General features: G+C 37.0%; 2 protein-coding genes and 1 non-coding gene across 3 annotated transcripts; 2 read left to right on the top strand and 1 right to left on the bottom strand.

The window, feature by feature from the left end:
* The first annotated feature begins 1159 nt into the window (after positions 1-1159).
* Positions 1160-2286, top strand: Smim10l1 (small integral membrane protein 10 like 1). Its single transcript, XM_005331914.5, has one exon. It carries the CDS (start codon positions 1319-1321, stop codon positions 1580-1582), a length of 264 nt encoding a protein of 87 aa, XP_005331971.2. The 5' UTR covers positions 1160-1318; the 3' UTR covers positions 1583-2286.
* A 21738-nt stretch (positions 2287-24024) lies between these two features.
* On the bottom strand, positions 24025-25069 carry Tas2r42 (taste 2 receptor member 42). Its single transcript, XM_005331923.3, has one exon. It carries the CDS (start codon positions 25067-25069, stop codon positions 24092-24094), a length of 978 nt encoding a protein of 325 aa, XP_005331980.3. The 3' UTR covers positions 24025-24091.
* A 453-nt stretch (positions 25070-25522) lies between these two features.
* LOC120888828 (U6 spliceosomal RNA) lies at positions 25523-25629 on the top strand. Its single transcript, XR_005732499.2, has one exon. It is a non-coding gene; the product is annotated as a U6 spliceosomal RNA (small nuclear RNA).
* The last annotated feature ends 304 nt before the right edge of the window (positions 25630-25933 follow it).

Here is a 25933-nt window from a genome sequence, read left to right as displayed (position 1 = left end):
GGTATTTCAATTTTCAAAGAGAACTGCACCTTTGTAGTAAAACTATACATATTTTCTCAGTTATCAGAGTTGTCATTCATTTTACACTGGGGCTGGGGCTGGGACTGAGTGGTAGGGTGCTTGCCTAGCACACATGAGGCCCTGGCTTCAATCCTCTGCATCACATAAAAATAAAGGTATTGTGTCCACCTACCAGTATTTTAGAGGCTGTCATAAGCAGTTCCCTAATTTGCTGTTTAATGCTGGGGTTGTATTGGTACAAACTAGCAAAAGAAGAAATTGTGGCTGTGGACACACAATTAAATTGTACGAATTTCACAAAGGCATGTTACTATTAGCAGGACAATAGAAGCAGAAATACTCCAGCTTACAGTAATTATGCTTTGAATAGCTTCCTATAGATTTGCTGAACGGAGAAATGACTTTTGAAACTACATTGTAATCTGAAGGTTATGATCAAAAATTAGACCTTTGCATAATCCCTGCAGAGGTTATGTATGATGAAAAGTGCAATGATTTCTAGTCAAAACTAGAAAATGATTAGTGAAGGTAATGAATTGTACTTCATTTAGATACAAGAAAAGCATTGTCTATGGGACATCCATTATGATGTTACTCTAAGGGTATTAAGGACATGGAAGTAGATATTTGTAATATTCCAAGCCTTGACTCCACTCCAGGTTTCACAATGCATCTCCATAAAAAAATTAGTGGAAATGACGTCATATATATGCTCTGGGAAAAAAATTCATAGATGTTACTTATTATTATTACCTTTTTTCTTAAAATAACTGATTGTTGCTTGCAACCTAAATAGTCTTAATACATAGGAAAATTCATAGTCCAAGGTTGTGACTTTACACTATAAAAGTATTTATTATAAAAAAGTATTTATTATAAAAGTATTTATTTGTAGAGATATGCCTGTACTAGTTTAGGTAAGGAGATCCATCTTGCCCTAATTATAAAATCGAAAGGGTAAGATCTCAGATCACAGCAAACCCTAATTTGAGCCATCTTTGGCCCTTACAAACTGCGTGCTCTTGGGAAAATTATGTAACTTCACTTTAAAGTGGAAATAATGACTGCGGCTGTGCGTACTCGTTACATAACACATCCTGTTGCCGATCTTCTACGGAGTATGCTCTAAATGGTAAATACCACTAGGAGAGGCAGACAGGAAGGGGCGGAGCGCCCGCCGGCCCAGCACCGCACCCGAGCTAGCGACCGCTGCGGGAGGCGCGGGTGAGCCCGGCGGCCGCTTTGCTATCCCGGCCCTTTGGTCCTGGCCGTTGCTCCGGGGCCGGCAGAGCCTACGATGAACCTCGGCTCCAGGCGCTGGGCAGGCAGCGATATTGGGTCCAGGGCTCCAGCGATGACTCCGGTGGCGGCTCCGTTGTCCCTGGCTGTCAAGGCCCCAAACCCGGCAGCAGCCCCCACCTCCTATGGGGTCTTCTGCAAGGGGCTCTCTCGCACCCTGCTCGCCTTCTTCGAGCTGGCCTGGCAGCTACGGATGAACTTCCCGTATTTCTACATCGCAGGCTCGGTGATCCTCAACATCCGCTTGCAGGTACACATTTAGAAAAGTGACTAAGCTGCTGGCCTTGGACGGCTAGCATGATGGCCGACTCCCAGGCATCCCCGGGACTTAGTGAACCTGCGAGCGAGGAGCTCGGAGTTCTCGCGAGGGGGCCCGGACGCACTCCGCGCCTGCGCTCTGCGCTCCTAGCGCTCCCTGGACCGTGGCGGGACCCCTGCTGGGACCAAAAAGAGGCCATTGGGGAGTCCGGGAACTGAGACCTTCGGCTAAAACCCCCCAGAATCAGAAACTTTGTATTCTTAAACTCCGATCGAATTCCAGGATATAACAGAAGGGCACAGAATATATCATTAAAAAGGAAGACCGAATTTTTCAGGAAAAAAAAAAATTGTGCAACAAATTCATGGCCTGAGTGAAAATTAAGAAATCAGTAAACTTAGGGAATACCGGTGTGGATTGTTAGCAAGACGCTGAAGAAAAAGCCGATGGTATTAAGGATATGAAGTGGAATGCATGTTTTTTCATCCTACGTGAAGGACAAAGCAAAACTGTACGGGAAAAACATCCTCTAAACACTAAATGTGAAATGCTGCACGATTTTAAACAAATGGTGGAAGCGTGAGAAAATGCATTCTGTTTTAATGTCCCTGTGAGCAGCATTGGGATCACGATCTTTGCAAGAAGGAAATCCAAACAGCATAAAATTTGGCTATTCATTGAATAATATTTTACCATCATAATGCAAATTCTGTGTGTGGTTTTTTCCCCTTTTAAGGAAATATTTAATTATGGTTACAGAATAGAATGTGAAAGTCATTAGTCTTGATGTAAAAATACAAATGGGAATGTTGTAGGAGGGAGGAAAACGTAATTGGAAAGGTTTCGTGTTCTAATAAAGTGGAGAGTTGAGAGACACAGTCTGTTGTGAAGGGAAAAGAAGATATTTTGTTACTTACAAGGTAGCCATGGTTTCTAAACTAGAAATATAACTATTAATAAAGTGGGAAGGTGGGAGGCGAGACCAGCATGAAGTCAACAGGAAATCCTGAAGATGGAGAGTTCAGGTAGGGCTCCTCAAAAAGAAAAATTGATACGGGTACCTGGTGTATTTGAATGTAGACTAGGAATTTTTCAAAGAGGCTGGGATGAATTATTAGTCTGCAGCCTTTTCAAAATTCAGAAAACAAAACTAATAAATCCAAGGAAAAATGAAAAGTTATAAAAAAATATTGCAACTGAATATTAGTCATGTAAATTCACTTATAGATACTGACTACTAGTTTAGCAAATAATTATATAGCATTTGAGAAAATGGAAGAGGAGAGAGACATAATTGTGAAAAGTCAAATCAAGATTAATATGGGGGTGGAGGTGAGTGCTTCCCTAGCATCCACCAGGACTGGATTCAGTCTGTGTGTGTGTGTGTGTATACCCATATATGTATATCTAGAAAAAGCGATACAAACATGTTTTTCAGAAATATCTGCAGTAAGAAACAGGTTACAAGCTGTTGTCTCTGGAAGAACAAAATAAAGGGTAGGTCAAAAAAAAGGCCAAGTTTTGCTTTTTTTCACTACCAGTTTAATAGTATTATTTGATTCCTTTTAACTATGTGTAAGCTTTTGTTTAATTGAAAACTTACTTAAATACATTTCCTTTTTAAAAGTTCCCTAGGCGATTTAAATATATACCACTGGTTAAAAATCACAAGAGTAGAATGGGACTGAGCTGCTCAATCAGGCAAACTTCTTCAAATATTCATATTCTGTAGTTTTGTGGTGAGAGATGGATCCATTAATCTTCCTAAACCTAGTTCCTCATCTGTAAATGAGGGTAATACCCCCCACCTTGAAAGTTAGTCTAAGAACTAGAAGTAAACCTGCCCTAGTTCTTCATATATCCATAATAAACAATATTTCTTATAATAATACCACGTTAGAAAGTGAATAAGATGTAAAAGGACATACAGAAAGATGCTTTTCCAAAAGAAGGTAACAAGTAGGGTAGAGATCATAGCAGGATGGAAAAGATGCTCTAGAATGATCCCAGCTGAGATATTTGCACACAAGGGGGCCATGTTTGCCTAAGTAAAGATTTAAACGCTGGCACTGTTCTATATTCTGGTTGTGTCTGTCAAACAATAGTCTTAAAATAAGAGGAGTCCTGCCCTGCCTCACCTTACCTGGCTTTGGGCTCTTCCTACTCTATTCTTTTTCTGCAGCCAAACTTATCAAGTATATCTTCCTCTTCTATCTGCTTTTTTGCCCATAGATGTTCTTCCTGTTTTAAGGACAAGTTTAGGTGATACTTTTTCCATTATTTTTTCCCAAATTCCCCTGAACAGATTGGGGCTTACAACTTCTAGTCCATCTAAGATCTGTTAATATCAATGCTGTTTTTATAGGCTTCCCACATTTCCCTAATAGTAAGTTAATTATCTGGTTTTGTTTTTGTTTTATATATTCCAAGAACACAGATTTCTTGGATGACTAAGAGTAAAGAGCCAAAACATTTTACTCTAAAATATTATAAGGTAGTTCAGTCAATGAAATTGTAATACTGAAGCACTTAGAATAGTAGGTATCATATCCCAGAAGCACTAATGTCCCAGTTTGTAACATTTTAAAAATCTGTTTGCCATTAGCACTAAAATTGTGACACAGTGGAGTACTTCATTTTGATAACTGAATGAACATGTTTCCATCAGCTTTTTATTATTTTATCATTTATTACATTAAAGAAACTAAGGCCTTCATAGCAGTTAAAATATTTATCTCTTCCTCCCACTAGATTGGAAGCTGTGAGAAGGAAGCTTCTGTATCCTATCCAATCTTACATCCTGTAGTATCAGCAAATTAATAGTAGGATCTAAATGTCAGCTTGGTGATTTGCCCTTTCTTCTTCATAAATGCTTTCAAACCTGGATATGTATTTTTCCTCTTACATGACGCAGTTTGGTGAAGTTTCCCAGGGAGAAAATGAAATTTATGCCATGACTAAACCTTTTACTGTTCTAATTCACAATTGATTTTATTCCTCTTGGCACACAGGAACATCCAGGAGGCCATGGATTTGTTTCCTGCTCTATCATCATGCCTAGAGCATTATTGTCTGATGCAAAGCAAAAAACAAATATTGCCAAATAGGTAAACAAATGCCAGTTTAGTTGGTTATTCAGTACAGTCAATAGTCGGTAAAGGAAACAAAGTTATGTTTGCCTCTAATATCAAAGTGTTCCACTTTATTACCCATAAATTGAATTTTTCAGATCATCATGAATGTTGATTTGTCTAGAGATCCCCTCAAGCATGAAGAAGCAGAGAGGTGGTGTGACTATTACACATAAAGAAAAAAAACTTGTTCATGAAGTATAACCAATTTTTAAAATTACTAAGGAATGGTAACTGTCATACTTTAATATGCTTTAACAGAGAATTAGTCAACATGGTAACATAAATGAAAGGGTAGAAGAGTTTTTTTATTTTTTTAATTCAAGGTAAAAGTGTGTGCTTATTTGACCTAAAGAGCAAATCATCACCATCAACATTTTTAATTTTACTGGGATTGTGAAGTTATTTAAATATATTAGCTCCATAATTCTCACATATATCATATGAGGAAAACATTTTTATCACTGTCTCTCAGATAAGAGAACAGGATTTAGATTCAGTTCCCAAGGTCATGGGAATTAAGTCTCTAGATGTCCCTAGAAGTATATTTCATAAGGGGTTCCATTTTCTTTTTTTCAGTGTTTAGGTGATTCCAAATAATCCTTTCTTCCAAATTGCCAAACAGAAATATGACCTAATGAAGAGTGAATTTCTTCTTTTTCTAATGTAATAGTAAGAGCCTTTTGTATTAGAATATAAATATTAAACAATTTTATATGTGAATTTAAGCATTTTATACTTTCTGCTGCCCTTTATCATTGGAAAAAGGGGACAAAAGCAAAGAGAAAAAAACATTTTTCCCTAAAATGGAAGGGAAGTATTTTCCTCTTTTATACACAGTAGGTATCAGGCATCTTGAATTTTGATCCTTGCTGTCCTGATGTGCTGTAACTAAATTTTCTATTACAGAATCTTGCAGTTTGATTTTTAATGGAGGATTTTTCTGCCTTTGATGCAGTCAAGAAGAAATAAGGCATACACATGGAGGCATAAAAGGTAGAAATGAAAGTTGAGTATTATAGGAACAAAAGGTGAGGGGACAGAAAATTCTACTTCTAAAAACTTTGAGCATGGAGAATAACCTCAAGACTAGATTTGGGACATTTTTAAGCACACAGACCAAGAAAGGGATCTTGGAAAAACTATTAAAATTCCTAAAACTTGGGTTGGATGAAGTCACGTCAGGCCATTACTTAGTTTCCTATGAATTTGCGGGATTCTCTTGCAATTGTAACAAGAACATTTGTTCTGTGATCTAAATGTTTATGTCCTTCTGACCTTACTAAATTCATAATGCTGAGATTTTAGCCCTCAAGTTGATAGTATTAGGAAATGGGATTTTTAAGAGGCTATTATGTCATGAGGACGTGAGCCTTCATGAATGGGATTCATGCCTTTAAACAGGAGTCCCAGAGAATGTTCACTTTCATGTACAGTTAAGAGTGAAAACAGAGCCATCTATGAACAAACAAGGGGACCCTCACCAGATGCTGATTTGTCTATGTACTTCTTAGCCTCCAGACGTTTAAGAAATAAATTTCTCTTGTTTATAAGTCACCCAGTTCCTGATAGGTTGTTAATAATAGCTTAACAGTCTGAATAGATTGAGACAACTTGATAGCTTATTGCTCAGCAGGATTCCCATCAGGCCAGCTCACCAGTCTCTTTCAGGACAGAATTAAACCTCCCCCACCTACATGCTCCATAAATACAAAATCAGCAATGTCCTTGGGAGAATTGATGGGCCAAAGGACATCTCCAATTGCCTGCTACAAGTGAAAATAAGAAACTAAGCAATTCTGATAAGCTAAATGACAGGACATCTGAGGGTTTCTATCCTGATTAGGAATTTGCAGTGAACTTGAGAAAATCTTGACCATCTTTATGACTTTCAACACCAAATATTCACAGTGAGGTAATGACATGCATCAGCAAATAACAGAGGAATAGAGTTCTTTTGTAAATTAGTGAGGGAAGTTGGGTATGCCTTTTCATGAACCAAAATAAGGAAAATAAGTCAGCTGCAACCAATAATGTAATAACTAGAATGTCTTAACTCTGAAATCATCTACAAATGAAGTTAAAAAAATAAAAGAGAAACTTTAAAATTCATATACCAGGTTATATCTACAAGAGAGGGAAACTGAATTACTTTCTCATTTATATGTAGGCAATAGGGGCACTAATAAAAAAGTTGGTATTGAGCCTTTGTCCTCTGAAAGTGCATCTACATTGGTACCCCTCCCCCCACGCACCAAATAGCTAAAAATAGTCCATCTGTCATGTTTGGTTTCTTATACAAATAAATCTGTCACCCACCCCAAAATTTTTAACATTTTTGTAAATTGCTCAGACCAACCATCTGACCAATTTTTTTTTTAATTGGAGATTTATTCTTAGCAATCCAGATTAGAGTATAGGTCACTCTACATAGTGCTAACCAGTGTTTCCCAATGAGTAGACTGTAGAAGTGGAGGTTTTGCAGATGTCCCTTTGTCTGCAATTAAAGAAGTCCCTGGTTCAAAGGATATTAAATTAAGAGCAGCAGAAAACCAGCTAAACCATCCAAGATTAACTCAAGACTTACATGCTTTGAAATATATATTGATCCATGCATACTTCCAGAAAATTTCAAAATAACATGGCTTGACTACTCTAAAATATATTCTCAGCTTAAATTTTAACCTAATGGCAGGGCTTACATATAAGCCTGTTTGGGCAGTTCTTCTATAACTCAATGGTATGACCACACTGGGAAGAAAAGGAGGGAGAGGAGTTCATGATTAAAAGTTCATGTTGGGGGAAAGTGACTGGCAAGAAATCAATGACAATCATTTTTTTCCGCAAATATGTGGCCCTAGTGTAGGATACAATTCTCTCCAGATCCCATGACACCAGTTATAATAATAGTGTTCTTAGATTCTAGTTTGGGCCTCCAACACAGGCTCTTCTTATGAGTGTTGGTACAGAGCTTAATCTTAAAATACCATTATACTAGAATGCAATATATTAATAGCCACTGTACCAGCCTATGCCCTAGGCTTTGTCTTTTTAAATTAACTTATTTATTTATTTATTTTAATTAGGTATATATGATAGCAGAATGCATTTTGATTCATTGTACATAATTGCAGCATAACTTTTCATTTGCCTGGTTGTACGCGATGTAACATCGCACTATATGTGCAGTCATACACATACCTAGGGTAATGATGTTCATCTCATTCCATCATCTTTCCTGCCCCCATGCCCTCTCCCCATTCCACCCTCCCCTTTGCCCAATCAAAGTTCTTAGGCTTTATCTTTTAAAGGTCATTTTCTGTGCTTCTATTATAAGGAATAGATAGCCCTCCTCCTTATAGCTCCAACTTTCCAAGGTTAGTACATGAGAAGTGGGGCCTTCATTCTAACAAAACATTTACACAGGGGCTGTGTGTAGTTATTTAAATGTGTTTTGTCTTTAAAAAAAAAAAAAGTTTAGTAGTACTAAACTAAATATTCTTGGAATGTTCTAATAATTGCAAAGTAATTTAAGCTTTTTTCCTAAAAGGGGTACATTCTAAACCAAATTATCCTATCAGAACCTAAATATAGTCAGTGTGGTTTTAACTTTACCCTTCCTAAAGAAAGATAACCCCAATGACAATCTTTAGAACATTTCTTATACAGTATCTAACAATGAATGGAATTGCACAATATAAATGTTTATGTATAGATCTGGATGGATATATATATATATATATCTGGATGTATATATATATCCATCCAGATATATATATAATAACCATCATAGACACATCAGAGCAGCACACAGCAGTTTCCTGGAGTAAAAATGCTTTTCAAAACCCTGATGGTTCTTACCATTCTTTTCAACATCTACTACTGATTTGTTGCTTCATCAAAATTAACTTAAAACCACCATATTTTTAGCACTTATGTTCTGTAGTTTGTTTTTGTTTATCTCTATCATCAAAAAGTGTTTGTAGTTGTAAACCCTGACATTTTTCTTCATTGATAGTTTTGATGTTTACAATTATAATTACTAAAATATTGTAAAATACTATATTCAAAATTATATTATTAGCAAGCACAATTAACAACCTGCTGGCCTTAAGATTATATACATTTTCAACTACTTTGATTTAACTTAATTATTTTATGATAAAGTCAACGCAGCACTAAACACACAAACATGTCTAAAATCCATGCTCTTTTTCTATTCTTATCCCTCGTGAGTTTATTGCTTTAGTTTTCTCTAATAAGAGATACTACATTCATGGTATCTCAGTTCACTTTCTGTCATTACAACAAAATACCCAAGTGTATATCTCAGTTCACTTTCTGTCATTACAACAAAATACCCAAGTGTAAGTAATTTATAGAGAAAAGAAGTTCATTTAGCTCACAGTTCTGGAAGCCCAAGAGCATGACGCTGGCTGGCATCTGCTCAGCATCTATTGTGGCAAAAGGACAGCACATGATGAGAGAGGCGACAAGAGCAGAAGTGAGCATGTGAGGAAGAAAGACAGTATGCTCAAAAAACCAAGAGGTAAAAAAATCAAAAAACCAGACTTGCTCTATAATCACCCATCCTGAAGCTACCAATCAAATCCCCTGAGAACAAGAACTGAGTCTGGAGAGAAGCATTAAAACCTCCTTAAATTCCTGTGTTAGTCATCTTTCCATTGCTATAACAAAACACCTGACACAGGCTACTTAAGAAATAAAGACAGGTTTATTTTCCTTCCTTGCTCTGTATTCAAGTCCAATATCAGGTAGTCCCATAGGGGCCTCTGGTGAGGGTGGCACATTATTGCAGGAGTGCATATGAAGAGCAAGCCAGTGATTATATCTCAACCCACAAGCAGAAAAAGAGGAAAAGATCATGTCCTCAAGACCTAAAACCCTCCTACTATGTCCCACATCCTAAAGGTTCCACCACCTTCAAATAGTGCCACAAAGCACTATTTGAATCAAGTGGATCAAGCCTTTAAACACATGAACCTTCGGAGAACATTTAACGTCCAAACTATATAGCAAGTCCCGCCTCCCAACACCACTGTGTTGGCAATCAAATTTCAACTTAACTTTTAACGTGGACAAGAACATCCAAAACATATCACGTGATATGACAAAAATGGTGTTATGTGTCACTTAACAATAGGGACACTTTCCAAGAAATGTGTCATTAAGTGATTTCATAATTATGTGAACTTCATAGAGTGTACTTTTACAAACATAGATGGTATGGACTGTTACATACCGAGGCTGAACAATACAGCCTATTGCTCTTAGACACCAAACCTATATAGCATGTTATAGTACTAGATACTTCAGGTAATTGTAACCCAATGTAAGTATTCATGTATCTAAGCATTTCTAAACATTAAAAAATATGCAACAAAAACAATATAAAAATGTACACCAGTATAGGGCACTTACCATGAAAAACTTTGAGGAATAAAAATTGCTCTCACTGAGTCAGCAAGTGAGTGGGGAGTGAATGTGAAGGCCTAAGATATTGCTGTACATAACTGCAGACTTTATAAACATTCTACATGTAGGCTACACTATATATTAAAATTGTTTTTCTTTTTTCAATAATGAATTACCCTTAGCTTACTGTAACTATTTACCATATAAAGTGTTTTTTTAAATTTTTGACTTTTGGAATAATACCTGTCTTAAAACACAAACATAGTATATAGCTGTATATATTTTCTTTATATCCTTATTCTATAAACTTTTTCTATTTTTAGAATTTTTTTCATTACTTTTTACGTCATTTTTGTTCAAAACTACTACAAGCACATGCATTACCTTGACCTACACAAGGTCAGGATCATCACTATCACTGTCTTCCACCTCCACATCTTGTCCACTGGCAGGTCTTCAGCGGCGGTAATGTGCTTGGAGCCATCATCTCCTGTGACATAGTGCATTCTCCTGGAACCAGTCCTGATCACAACTGAAAGTACAGGAGGTCTGTTTTTACCAGCATCACCATAAACACATGAGAAATGCATTGTACTACAGCATTACAATGGCTATCGAGTCACCAGGTGTTAGGAATGTGTGAGCTTCATTATAATCTTATGGAAACAGTTGTTATATGTGGTTCATCATCATGTGGCACATGATTATACAACCTTATAGACACACACATACACACACACACACACACATTTGTTGCCAAAGTGTGGTTTTTATTCTTGCAAAGTAGAAATGAAAGTGTTATTTTACACTTAAGGAAAATTATACAATTTCCTATAAATTTAGTTGATATTTTTCTCTTATCCTTCAAAGGAAAGAGAGCTTGAATTGCAAGCCAGATCTTAATGATACAATGTTCATTTGTTTTAAAAGTTAATGTGTTGTTATGAGATTATATATTTCAAACATTTTTAGTGTTTGATTTATTTTTCACTTACTATTGTACAAATATTCTTCCTTCTCTAACTTGGAGAGGATTTTTATATGTAAATATTTATGCCTTTTTCCTTATGTATAAATGTAATTATGTATTTCCAACATGTATAAAATTAATAAATGTCGCATTATATAGTTTACATTGACATTGTCTCCAATATTTTCTTCTTAGTAGAAAGTATTATAATGACAATGATGATTGCTTTTTAAAAATCCAATATTGTTAGTTTATAGGCTGTTCTAGGGAAATTTTGTGGTGTTCAAAGGTACCTAAAAGATTCCAGTGAGAAAATCAGAAGTTAAAATGGATCTTCAATATCTTACTAGTTTAATTTCTCTGGAGAACTGAAAAGTATTGGGAAAAGTCTATAAAGCCTAAATTTTATTCTTTTCAAGTGGCATTTAAGATACCACAGTGGTTATCTCAGCTAGCTGTGTCCTGAAGGAAAATAGTCAATGTTAAAATGACAAGAAAATTCATCTGATGTTTCTCTAGTATCAGAAAAATTCAACTTGTAAAGAGGATAGAAAAAAAGTGAACTAGGAAGGAGAAGGAAGGACATCATCATTTCCATGGCCTTTTCACACACCTCTATGCTGAGAACCATAAAGCATGTGGAATTGAATCATGAATTGATGATGTTTCATCAAGGAGAGGAATAAAAGGAGCTGTGAGATCAGTGACAAAAGCAAGTGGTGTAGCTCTAAAGTGTTCAGCTGCTTAACTTGGCAGGTTGAATCCAATAAATAAAGACACTCTTTATACAGAATAGCATTTATTTTAGTCATAATGTGGAATCAAGAGCAAAAGCAAAAGTGATAGGCGAGAGAGAAAGAGAAGAAAATACAACACCAGATCAGGGGAAACACCAACACCTGAAGTCATGCAGCTGGGGAGTCCCAGGCAGAGTGTCCTCTCCATGAGTGAGGCTCCAAAGTCTTATTCCCAGTGGGGGCCTTTAAATACAAGGTAGAACAAAGAAAACTCCTTCCAACAACTTGTATGACCTAGTAATCTCCTCAAGGATACTTCATCCTCCCAAGGACTGGGCAGATCACTGAAGGAAAGGAGGGATAGCCTTGAGATAAGTAAATGACTCTTGAGTTCTCAAGAGTGAGCCAAACCCACCAAGAATGCAGCATTCTTTAGAAGTTCCATCAAGGATGTGTGAAGGTCACAGTAGGCACATGGATAGGGAAGATTTTTAACATTTTTCTTAGCTCTTTAAGGGTATTAGGAGCTCCAAATAGAAACCATCAAACTGTTAAGACACAGAGTTTTACTTACATCTAAAGACCAAGTTATCTTTCTTTCACATTGTCTATGTTCATTAATCCTTCAGCTATTAAACATCTGTTAACATAAGTTTGGAAAAGAGAAGATCCCACTCGGACCTAAAGTAGCAAGTACTCTGCTAACTCCCCATCTCAGCCAGGTGAAGCAGGGATGGAAGATCAAGTGGTAAACCAGAGAGAGAGAGGTAGGCAATTGGTCCAAAAGACAACAACAAGTTTATAATTTAACTGCTAATTTAACTGGTTTGATAATTTATGGCCTACCGAAGTGGCCATAAACACCATGATCAACGGATTAAATAGCATTATCCAAAAATGGCTGACTCCAGATAGCCAGGCTAGTGAGGATGCGGTTGCCTGAGGAGCTCTTTTGATTCTTCACCCAGTTAATGAAGTCAGCTGGTACAGTGAGCCCATTCCCCAGCATTCTGACTATGAATTTTCCTATTGCCACTATCAGAAAGGTATTTTCAATTCCAGATGGTTTTTCTGTAGAAAGAAATTTAAAAAAACAACACTATGTTTAACTGATAATTTTGCTGTCAAAATGCTGCAGAACAATATCTAGTTCAATGCTTTTCACTTTTATATTTAAAATGCTCAAAGTAATGTTCTGCTCATTTATTTTCATAAAAGGTCTCTCTCTCTCTCTCTCTCTCTCTCTCTCTCTCTCTCTCTCTCTCTCTCTCTCTCTCTCTCTCACCTCCCTTCTCTTTTGGTACTAGAAATTGAATCCAGAAGCACCTAATCACTGATCCACATCACATCCCTAGCCCCTTTTATATTTTATTTAGAAGCAGGGTTTCACTAAGTTGCTTAAGGCCTGGCTAAATTGTTGATCTGGATTCAAACTTGTGATTCTCCTCCCCCAGCCTCTGGAGCCACAGGGATTATGGGTATGTACCACTGCACCCAGCCTTTCTCTTTTTTCATATTAATTCTAGCCTTAGACCTAAAATATATGCCAAGAGATTCAGTCTCAAAGGTCTAAATGATAAACTTTAACATTACTTTCAATTGGCTACTGATTTCCAAGTTAAATAGAAAATGTACCTACACAACATTGGCATTGCAACGATTTTCCACCAGCAAGGACGTCTGGAAAAGGAAGTCAGATATGCAAACATGCAAATATGAAATAGATTTCTTTACACTGATTTGCACTTTCCTCCTTAACTGAAACTCAATGCCTTTTGGGTTTTATTTTCATAAAACTCTCTAAAAATAATCTCTATAATATACACATCATTTATTAGTTTCATTAGAATAAACTCCAACATGTTTCAGATTGTGTTATAGATGAAATAAGTATTGAGGAACTCACAGTAAGAAACTCACAGTAGTGGAACAAGCAACATTAAATATACTTTTACTATTGAATGTGATCACAGTTTGATCAAACTCTAGTTACAACACAGAAGGGTGCTACAAAGCCCATGATCAGTAGTTGATTCTTGTTCATGAGGATAGTAATAATTGGCTTGGGTCTTGAAACTTTTAGGATTTCTTAAAGAAACAGAGAAAAGGGGTAATGATTTTAGAATAATGTAAGATCATATGTTGTAGTACCAAATCCATACCTCTGGCTGAGTGACTTTTCTCAATTTTTGAATGTGGTTTCCAGTAAGTCATTAAATGAATGAGTGCTAAGCTGACAGTTATCCTATACAGTTATTTGATTCTCAATAAGACATTATCAGCTGAAAAGGGGAACAAAAGGAAGAAAAATAGCAAACAGATGGGAAGGAGAATAAGAGAGAGATTCTCCTTTTCATTAATTCTTACTTTGGTAAAAATTACTTCACAATAAAATATATTTTTATATTATTTATATGTATTATTTTGTACAAATGATTTTCAACTTTAACTGCACATCAGCATTTTTTCCAAGAGCTTTAAAAAATATATTGTTGCCTACGAGTCACCTCCAAAGATTTTTATTTAATCAACAATCAGCATTGTTGGATTCTGCAAGGCTTCCCCGATGTGTGCTTTATAGCACCTCAAGCACAGGCAAAACTCTTTCTACCCACAAGGTGCAAATGTATAAAGATTCTGCAAATTCTTCCACACAGGATTTTGCCTGCTTGTTTTCTGACAATGCATTTCCCCATTTAGTCCATTTTGACTCTGGTTAAAAAAATAACATTAGCTACCAATTATCTAATCTCCATGAGGAAAGAGACTTGTTTGTTCTCCATTGATTGATTTCCAATTCATGGACTAGGAAGAGCCTGGCAAACATTAGATCTTCAATCACTATTTGCTAAATGAATGAATGCTAAGTTGTTTATTCTACATGGGGCATAGAAAAAGAAAAAGTCAGATTTGACAAGAAACAAGAGTTAAAACAAGAAGGGAAAGAAACTCCTTAAAACTAGAAAAAAGTTTTGTGACATATATGAACTCATGGAAGATTTATGTACTAATCTCAAAAAAAATCTACGTTTTCTATAATCCTTCTGGCTTAATTCAGAAGTCAGGCAGAATAAAAATTTTAAAATGTAAGTCTAGCACCCAGGATGTGGGGACCTTTGTACTATTTCACATGAAAAGAACTTATTCTAATTCAGGGAGTTGGAGATGGCTAGAAAACTCTAGATTTCATGCATGGGAAGGAAGAGACCATGGAGATGAGATATATTTCAGAAATATAATGAAAGAAATATAAAAGCCAACTGAGAAAAAGACTTCATTGATAGTTTAGCAGTAAACAACAAAAAAAATGAAAAAACAAAAAAATGAATCAGTCAGGAGTTAGTCATTAACACTTGAGTTCACTGAAGAAGAAACTCAGTATGAAGGATGCAATATAAGTTCATTATTGTTTGGATATGAGATATCCCCCCAAAAGTTCCTGTGTTAATTCAGGAATATTCAGAGGTAAAATAATCAGAGGTACAATAATAATGAGGGCTGTAACCTAATCAGTTCATCTTAGTTTTAATGGACTGATGAGGTAGTAACTGTAGGCAGGTAGATTGTGGCTGTGGAGGAGGATCACTGTGGGTGTGCTCTGGAAGGGTTCATCTTCTTTGCAGCACTTTTCTCGTCTTCTCCTCCTCCTTCTCCTTCTCCCCCTTTTTCTTCTTCTCCTCCCAACGCTGCTTCCCAACTATCATAAACAGTGGGGTGTTACTCTGCCATGCCCCTCCACCATGATGCTCTGCCTTCCCTTGGACCCAGAGCAATGGAGTCAACCAACCGTGGACTAAACCTCTGAAACTGGGAGCCCCAAATAAACTTTTCCTCCTTTAAGTTCTTTAATTTGTTCTTGTCAGATATTCTGATCATAGTAACATAAAGTTAACACAAAGTATAAAAATCACATGCTATATACTATGAGTGAAATTCAAAGTCCAAGTTCATAACCATACTTTTTATAATCTATATAACTACAGATCATTTTCACTTCCTTTGTTGAACTGCCTATATATGCTTCATTTTTTAAATTGGAGTGTTACATATGTTAGAGGAAGTGTTATTGTATGTATCTGCTTTGGTGACAATACGAAATAACTAGTCTAAACTTATAATGATGAATGTGATTAAAATAAGAAAATTCATGAACACTGATTTCATGATTTACCAGAATAAAGAATGGCATTTCCTCTAAGGAGTATTGAAAAGGTACATTCAGAAATGCACTTTGTCTTAACTCACACAAAACTTTGAACCTCTCCTGTGATATCTTCCTGCAACTGTGTATGTGTGTGGGGGGGGGAGGGGGGTATTAAAGTTATGAAATTAGATTTGTTGTACAAGAAGACAGAAAAGGTTGACTGTTTCTCAAATGCATCAGCCAAATTTTTCAGATCAATTTGTTCTGTGAAAATTGGTCACGGGGTCTGGAATAGGACATAAATTACTCTAGACAACATCCAGTGTCTGGAGTACGAGAATTGGGAATGACTGTGTGATGATGCAAACAACCCTGAAAACCTGACCTGGGCTCAGCGGAGACAGGATCTAGTCACGGTTTTGCTAGAAGCCACCTACCAAGAGAAAGCAGATAAACCATCTGAGACATTAAGGAAATCCATATGCCTTGGTGTTTGTTTGTTTTGGTAACAGGGATTGAACCCAGGAGCACTTAACCCCTGAGTCACATCCCTAGCCCTTCTTATAGAGTTTCACTAAGTGGCTTAGGGCCTCACTAAGTTTCCAATTTTGGCTTTGAACTTGTGATCCTCCTGTCTCAACCTCCCAACCTGGATGGGATTACAGGCAATCACCACCATGCCTCATTCCACAGGCCTTGTTCTTAGAGACCAATATGGATGTGAGTTTTTATCTGCTGTATACATTCAGAAGAGCCAAAAAAAGCATACCTTGGTGTACCTGATTCCTGTTTATCAGATACCTTCAGAACTAGGCCTAGAGACCAGAGATAAGACAATTTATACAGTAGAAACATATTATTTTTTCCTCTTCTACCAGTTACCTAGCTGGATGAATGGAAATGAACAATCATTACACCCAGATTCTTAAAATGAACATTTATTTAGCAGAAGAGAGAAGGGCAATCAGCAAGAACCAGTGATAATTTCCATCTCTCCCTAACAGTTTGAACCCCATGGGGAGCTCTCTTCATGTCAGTCTTTCTTCTCCAGAGTGCATGGACCTGGCAATGCATGAGTTGAGAGACGTTCTTCTTGGACTGTGGCTTGGTTGCTGCTGAGTCACCTGAAAGGCCTTAATGTGGGGATAGTAGAAGTGTAGCACTTGATCTCACTTGCCATTCACTTATACACATGTCAATTGCAATTTCCCTTGCCTGTGGGCTGGGTAACCACAGTCCTTTGCTGTACTCCCATTGTCAAGAATAGGCCTCTGTTTCTTGTAGTCCCATTTCCCTAAATTTGCTGCCCAAGTGTGGATTTAGCTAAAGTTAGACATATACTCATTTACCCCTAACTAGAAGGAAAAGTTGCTCACAAGTTGGCTAAATTGTTTTATCTTGCTTATCAAAAATGCAGTAACACTAAAAACTAAATAATGTTTTTGATTATCATATTGTAAAGAGTACAAAGTTATCTTTAAATCATTTACATGAAAAAATATAAAACACAAAACAAACTCAGTATCTAAATCTAAAATGCATTTAGCTTGATTTGCACATTACCTTTTTCAAAGGCAAGATAATTAGAATTTTTATGAAATATTTAGTATACTCAAAATAACATACACATTTTATTTTGTAAAATGAAAATTACCAAGTAAAATAGATGCTATATTACCAATAAAGCCATCATCATCAATATTGATACATGGAATTAGCACAGATCTCAGATGTACTTACACCTTATTTTTATATATAAGGACAGGAAATATTAACCCAGGGCATAGCAGTGGAGCAGTACCCTTACCTAGAGCTCCCTCGAGTTCAAACTAAAGCACATACGACCTTTAATTGCAGCTTTTTGTTTCTTTATTCTCACACAATATAAAGAATTTCACTATATACACATGTATGTCATCTATACAATGCCATAATCCCTATTATCAAAATTATCATGTTGAAAATTTATAGTAAATTTCTATACCTTAACCCTATTCATAATTTATAGTTACTATATCTAAACTTAGATTACCATAGCACTATACATACATATGTACATCCAAATTTAGCAAGAACTTTGTTATTCTGTTACAAATTTTATTTTCCGTGCCTCCCCTCTTGATCTATTCAAATGTCTTGTTTCTATTTGTTGCTCTAACAATTCTAGTGATCAGATTGCAACAAAATGCAGGCAGAATCATTCTCAAAATGTGTGATCTTGTAGTGGAATGTGAGTGTGCTTCTGAGTTGAGGGAGGACTCTATTTTTAGTTTTATTACATAACATGGGAGAAACATTGATTTCTGTCACTGTGAAAATGCATATTATGTGTTCTGGAATTTAACACAATTAGCAAATACCTACAAACATAAAGAATGTTTGTAATTTGAAGATTCAGATTAAGATTAGCAGTACAGGGCTGGGGATGTGGCTCAAGCGGTAGTGCGCTGGTCTGGTGTGCGTGCGGCCCGGGTTCGATCCTCAGCACCACATACAAACAAAGATGTTGTGTCTGCCAAAAACTAAAGGAAATAAATATTAATTAAAAAAATTAGCAGTACAAGCATGTGTTTCCGATTTCTACTTAAGGAAAATTTATTTTATTTTGTGCTACTGCTGCTGAAAGCTCAGTCCTTGTCCGTACTGACAATCCATTAACAAGGACAGAGTTTGGAGAAAAAGGAAAAAGAAGATTTATTGCTTTGATAGCAAAGGAGAAACACAAGGAACCCCTGTCCCAAAGGCTATGATTCTACCCATCCACAGGAACAGGGGCTTTTGTAGAGGTAATTCAGAGAAAATGAGATTAGGGAGAAGCAATCAGGAAGAAGAACAAGGAAAAGAAGATCAGGAAGAAGACGTTTAGGGAAAAGAAGATTGGGAAAAAGAAAACAACATGTAAGTTTCAAAGCCACAAGGGATATGGTCAAAGCATCAAGTGAGCCTCTATTACAATTGTCCACTGTCGATTTCTAGCTTCCATTTCTATGGAAAGTACGTGGTGACATATCCAAGCTACTTCCTGCTAAAAGTGGGTGAAGTTGGGGGAAGTAACCCAGAGTCCTTGCTCTCTATCAGGTGGTGTGTGGACAGTTAAAGGCATTCAGCGTGAGAGCAGTCCAGAGTCCACAGTGGCAGGTGACTGGACAAGGCATACATAGGGCAGGAATCATGCTAAGACAAAAATAAAGACAGCAAAACATTAATTTTTTGTAAACAATTAGCACAAAAAAAATTCATATTTTAGCCAATATCTGAAAACTATGAGGACAGTAACTCATAATCTTGTCAGTGAAAAATAAATCAAGTTCATCAATGAATATTGATGAATATTAGAAATATTTGTAGATCTATGAAATCAGACTCAAATTAATTCAGGACAAATTTGAGACTCTCATGATCATTAATATTAGGCACTCTCACACAAGAACCCTCCCTTTATATCCTCCAGCTTTACTTTTAGTAAAGGTGACACAAGTATACATCTTAAGTTACATTTGTTTTTTTTAAAAAAATGTTGCTTTTCCTTTCAAATGTCCATGTAGGACTGTGCTTTTAGGCTATACTCTCCTGCCAGGTATTTAAGACCAAGTTGATCAAAACTGACCTTGTTCCTATCTACTCTTAAGAGTCAGCTGAGATTCCTCAGAGATCACTCTTGGGAATATGTGCAAAGCCTCCTGACTTATTTAGCTTTCCTCTACCAGTGATGCCACTTGCCAGGATGGGTTGAGGTCTAGCTGACCATATGTGGCTTCTTCTGGAAGCATCAGAGACATTTCCATCTCCAAAGACCCTCCTCTTTGCAGAATGTGCACTGGTTGGATTCCTGTTCTGCGGGGTCCTCTCCATCTCCCTGATCTACTGATCAGGTAACTCAGAGTTGCAGGGCCCAGAGAAGGGTCCCGCCATTCTCTAAGTCTCAGCTGACCTTAGAGGGCAAGGGCCAAAATGTTGGCTGCTTTTTCCTCGGCCCTTTTACTTCCTTGAATTGTGGTCTCCAAGTCTTTGATTTTAAATACCCAGCAAGCCAGTTTAACCAGTCTTAAAAAGGGAGTGACAGGTTATAACTTCAATATCTATCATTTTACAGATACCCCTTTCATTTAATTGGGGTTAATATTAGTACTAGAAGTCAGCATTATAAACTATCAGTCTTGTAGGTGATGGCTTATCATTTCAAATTAACCCAGGTTGGTCTTTGGTTTGTTGTTTTTAAGAAGCAGTACCTCCATCAGGCAACAGATATTAAGCTTACATGGAAAACACAAAATGAAACTAACAGAGCAAAAACACATTCAGAATAGCTATGAACCAAGAAAAATGACTTTTATGCTCTTGAAACTTTAGTTACATATTATAACCCCTCTTTGAGATCACAGGAAACTTTAGTTACATATTATATCCCCTCTTTGAGATCACAGGAATCTTTACAACAAAGATCAACCTTTTGAACATAACTTTAAATGAGCTGAAGTCTAACCTATTTTGGAGCCATTCTAACATGGAGTAAGGTGGGAGGCAGAGCCCTATCTCAGATAAGGTGGGGCTCTTCACAAGTAACACAATACATAATTACATCTGATACATCAAAGAAAGACCAAGAGGGCTTTTAACTTTGTTTTCGTGAAAAAAAGTGGCAGAATACTTCCATGTTTTACAATGTCACCTTTAACAGATCAGGCTCTCCTAATTATCTTCCAAAAATGCATTTAAATTCCAATTCCAGTGTGAAGAGTAACACAAAAATGTATACATAACTTTTTGAGAGATTATTATATCCAGCTATAAGACAAATGACATGAATAAATACTAAATTTGTTATTTTTATACAAATCCAAGATTTTTACTACAGGTAATTTTAGTTTGGATAGCACCAATTTGGCAAAGTGCTCTCCTAAGCTTTACATTTAACTAAGTTTATCTTTTAAAGTACAATTTAGAATCCAGAGTGTATGAAAACAATAATCACAGGTCTTCATGGGTTAACAAAAAAAAATCAAAGGATAGCCTTAAATCTCTTATACATTTAGGACACAGTGTTACTGATCAGAAATTGACTTAGTCAAAGCAAACAGATATGGTAGGTCTTCAAATGACAGTGTGGCCCTTCTATGTCAAATAGATGTATAAAACAGAGCACTTATTGGTTATCTTGCCTTTAAACTTACATAAAATTTCATTTCATAAATGTTTACATAACATGTAGACAAGGTTTAGACAGTTCGAAGATGCACACATATACCTAGTCACATATATTTAGGGTGTCAACTATATTGTAATAACCTAAGTAACAGTTGTTTGTTTAACCAGTCACAAAGTAATCATATGACTTTAAAACAGAAACAAACCCTAATTACTTTAAGACTTGGTTTCCCCAAGTAATAAAAGTGAACAAATAAAAGAAAATTATCCATAGATAAGAACAGATCAATGTTTCAGACTTTGCTTCATATCAGTACATTAAAGTTCAAAGAACTTTAACTGACTGTGCATTGTATCCAATCTAATCAAACACAAACTTTTTGAGATTTACCTTCCTCAAATCTTCTGTGACATACTTGAATATTTGCAACTTCTTTATATCCTTAGTTTTGTCCTCTTTCATCTTGGATTTAGCATAAGAACATTACTTTACCAAGACAAAATGCTTTCTCATCCAGAAACATTTCTTTTACCTTCTAATTTTCCATACTAAAATATATTTCCATACCTATAACTTTCTTTCTAGTTACAGACCGTTTCTTAAATTCATATTCTGAAACAGACCTTATGAATGTTATCTGTGCATTTAATTTACACAACAAATTTTATCCCAGGAGAAGATTGGATAATCCAGCATATACAAAACTGTACCTTAATCTTCTTCCTCCCACGTTGCATTCAAGAGGTTGAAGCACAGGATATTTTTGAGCCTAACCTGTCTCTGTTACCATTATCACAATGCTATCAACTTTAAGCGAGTCTCCCACTGTCAATTGTATCCAGAGGCTCCTTTTGGGCTTTTTCTTATACTAGGCATATTGATATGCCATGAAGGAGGCCCTTTCCATCCTTTTCCTTGGGCTTCCTTGAGATCCCTTTGTAGAGGCTGCCCACAAAACACAGGTTGGCCTTAGTTTCTGTCTTTCTTTTCTGGGTGCAGTTGTTTATTCTGCCAGTCTCCCCAGGCATTTAGTTGATTGGGATACTATTATAGCAAGGATTGCTTTTCCTCAGTGATGAACATCCCCTGGCCAAATGGAGACTCCTGCCAGATCTTAAAAGGGGAGATCATTCCTGTCTCCAGGTCATAAACTGACAGTGCCAAAACCTACTGTCACATCCTTTGTGACAATCTCCATTCACCCAGGCAAAAGGAGCTGAAAGGCAGGGCAGAAGCCAGGTTTTTCTTGCCCACCAGTGACAGTGCCTTTTGGCACCTTCAACTTAGTTCCTGACGGTTCAGACCCTTTATCATGCAACTGCATCAAGGCCTGTACATACAGAATCTCTTTCATATACTTTTCCCCTGACAGACCAACTTCAAGACTGTATGATAATCTAGGGAAAAAAAATTCAAAGGCCAGATTGTGTTACCATAAGCTGTCTTTCTCTTAGACAGGCTTATACCTGTAGGTGGCCCATTAAGCCAAGATCCCTCTGCTTATGAGACTACCGGTCAGTTCAACACAGCATGGCCCGTGTATTAAAGGGCCAGTAACATATCCAAAAAACAGACTAGAGGATCACGGGGTGACAGACAGGAACCTTTAAAACAAACAGACATTTAGGTACAAATTTATTTTACTTACTTTACCTTTGACAGACCAACTCCAACTGCAAGATTGTACCAAAAAAGAAACACAAGACAACCAGAGAGGAGCCCCAAAACTGTGGCTGACAGATGGGAACCTTTAAATTGATTAGTCAAGATCTATCCTAAGAGACTATAGTATTAATGCAGTACTGGCCATGTCTTAAAAGGGGCAGTAACAGATTCAAACAAAACAGACAACCAGAGGGAATTCCCAAACCATGGCCAACAGATGGGAACCTTTAAAACAAATAGATCAGATAGGGGGAAAATCCCAAATTCCCAATTCCCGCTTAACTGTAACTTCTACACCAGCCGTGCCACAGATGTCCCCATGAAGAAGGAACAGATGTTCCCACAAAGGGAACCAGATGTGTAAAATCAAGGATCCTGGTGTGCACACTGGGGGAGTTTGCAGAATGGCCAAATTTGTCACGACTCTCTTGAGCTCAGCTTCCTTTTTCTCAAAGTAGAGCAACCAATGGAGCAACTTATTTAGTTCAGGGACAGAAGGCGGGAGTTCCCTGAAGCAAAACAGAGCTTCAGCAGCTGCTGGGATAGGTCCTCAATCCCTCCCTTTATTCACAGGAACAGCTACTCTGGTTTGGTGCAAGGCAAACTCACACGTTATCCCAATTTCTCGAAAGGTAGGCTCTCAACAAACTCACCAGCCTCCTATCTTCAGTATGGAAGTGGGGGTTGCTTGGAGAGCCACATCTGCCAAAGAAAGCTGGAGTGGGAGCTGCTCTCAGGTCTCATTTGGGGTGCCCAATTTGTTGCCGAAAGCTCAGTTCTTGTCCCCGATGCCAATTCATTAACAAAGACACAGTTTGGAGAGAAATGAAAAAGGTGTATTGCTTTGCTAGCAAAGGAGAAACACAGGGGACTTCTGTCCCAAAGGCTGTGATTCTGCCCATCTACAGGAACAGGGAGCTGTTATAGAGGTGATTCAGAGAAAATGAGATTAGGGAGGAGAGATCAGAAAGGAAAAGATCAGGGAAAAGATCAGGAAGGAGAAGTTTAGGGAAAAGAAGATTGGGAAAAAGAAAAAAATATGTAAGTTTCGAAGCCACAAAGGATATATAGTCAAAGCATCAGGTCTGTTACACTAAACAAAAATGATTTCTTTAAAATTCTGTTTTCTCACTGTGTATTAATTATCACTGAAAACAGTCCAGTCGGCGAAAAGTTCAGGCATGTTCAATACTTAAAAGGGCCCAGAAGAAGAAGAAGAAGAAGAAGAAAAGAAAAAAAGAAAAAAAAAAGTAGAAGTGATCCTCGAAGGCACCTCATGGAGTTCACTTTCTCAGAAAAGACTCTGGAAATCGTATGTGTAAAGCTAAGGGATTTGCTCTTTTCAGGTGACATTTAAGATGCCACAGGACCCTCGAGGCTGTCTGTTGCAGCTTGCTATTTCCCAGAATCAGAATGAATGGGTGGCCGGAAGGAAAGATATTTAATGCTAATGTAAAAAGAAAAATAATGAACTTGCTTTTCTGAGATGCAAGATAGAGCCAAGGTGACAGTTGCATGGACAACAAATGAATTATGAAGAGGAAGAGGAAAGACAGCACCATTTTCATGGCCTTCTTGTGGGCCTTGGTGCTGGCATCCCCAGAGCCAATGGAGCCGAGTTCCACATTTCTGGTGTGTCTCACCAAGGACAGAAATAAAAGGAGCAGGGAGGCCAGAGTCAGAACAAGGGGGATCAGATAGTTCAAGCCATGAAGAATTAGTCTCTTAACATGAGGAATTTTACTTTCCTCTGAATATAAAGTTAGATTACTTTTATCTATCCCATAGACATATAGTAAGACACCAGTAAGGCTCTCTAGCAATAGAAAATCATAAGTCAGGATGAACAAAGAAAATACAAGAAGTCCAATAACCACTCTGTTCATTCTCCACTTCAGCCAAAGGAAAAGCGGGTGGGAGAAGTGGGCTATCTTGAGGAAGTATAAAACGCTTAGGCTGGTGGCAAACCAGGTTGTAACGTAATTGGTCACATTCCAAAGTCTAGTGACAGAGATTGATAATTTATGAAGGCCATACGCATGTAGAACTAGTGCTATCATATATGAATCAAACAACGCCACCAACAGATAACAAAATCTAGAGACAGCCAAACAGGTGATGATGCAGTCAGCTAAGGAGATCTTTCGGTTCTTGACCCATCCCAAACAATTTACCACTCCAATGAATGCATTCCCCAGCATTCCAATGACCAGTTCTGCTATTGACAATATCAGATACAATGTACCAGATCCAGTGAACATTTCCATAGGAAAAAATCCAAACTTCTAATACTTTATCTCATTGATCAATTTACAATCAAAATTTTGAAGAACAGCATTCACTTCTGATTCTTGTCTTTGTTGCTCTTATTGCAGTTTCAGGCTTGATCAGAACTGCTTGCTGAGACTCTATCTATAGGTACAGGCACTGACTTCCTTAACAGGATGCCTGAAGTTCAAGAAGTAAAACCAAGAATCAATTATTAGGGTGGCATCCCATTAAAGAGCTTTCAAACAACAAAGGAAATGATTAAGAGCATGAAGAGAGAGTCTACAGAAATGGGAGAAAATCTTGGCCAGCTGCTCCTCTAATAGGGGATTAATATCCAGAATATACAGAGAATGCAAAAAACTTAACACCCAAACCCCCACAAATAACCCAACCAGTAAATGGGCAAAAGAAATAAACAGGAACTTCTCAAATGAAGAAAACAAGTGCTCGCTCTGGCAGCACTTACACTAAAATTGGAACGATACAGAAAAGATTAGCATGGCCCCTGCTCAAGGATGATATGCAATTTCGTGAAGCGTTCCACATTTTTATAAAATTTTCTAAGAAATGATTTGAAAATGAAAATTTATTATTTGCATTGCTATCCAATCTGGTTAAAGGTTGTCTACGTTGTTTTGTTTCTAATCCGTTTTTAACATGACAGACATGGCTGATAATCAGAGAGACTTTCAGATCATTAAAATGTATTTAAACCCTTAAAAAAAAAAAAAAAGAACTGCTTGCTGTTGGATACAGTCTGACATACGCTTAAAAAACCCTTTTATTTTTAAAAAAGAAAGGAAGGAAAATCCTTTTCTCTGCTTCTATTGTAATCCTGATCTTTATCCAGAAAG

The sequence above is a fragment of the Ictidomys tridecemlineatus genome, chromosome 6 (assembly GCF_052094955.1).
Source record: "Ictidomys tridecemlineatus isolate mIctTri1 chromosome 6, mIctTri1.hap1, whole genome shotgun sequence".
Classification (NCBI taxonomy): Eukaryota; Metazoa; Chordata; class Mammalia; order Rodentia; family Sciuridae; genus Ictidomys; species Ictidomys tridecemlineatus.
This window is presented reverse-complemented; position numbering and strand designations above follow the sequence as displayed.

Bases quoted from the DNA above. Each gene is read 5' to 3' on its own strand.
- Smim10l1 (XM_005331914.5), top strand. From the start codon at position 1,319: ATGAACCTCGGCTCCAGGCGCTGGGCAGGCAGCGATATTGGGTCCAGG.
- Tas2r42 (XM_005331923.3), bottom strand. From the start codon at position 25,069: ATGTTCACTGGATCTGGTACATTGTATCTGATATTGTCAATAGCAGAA.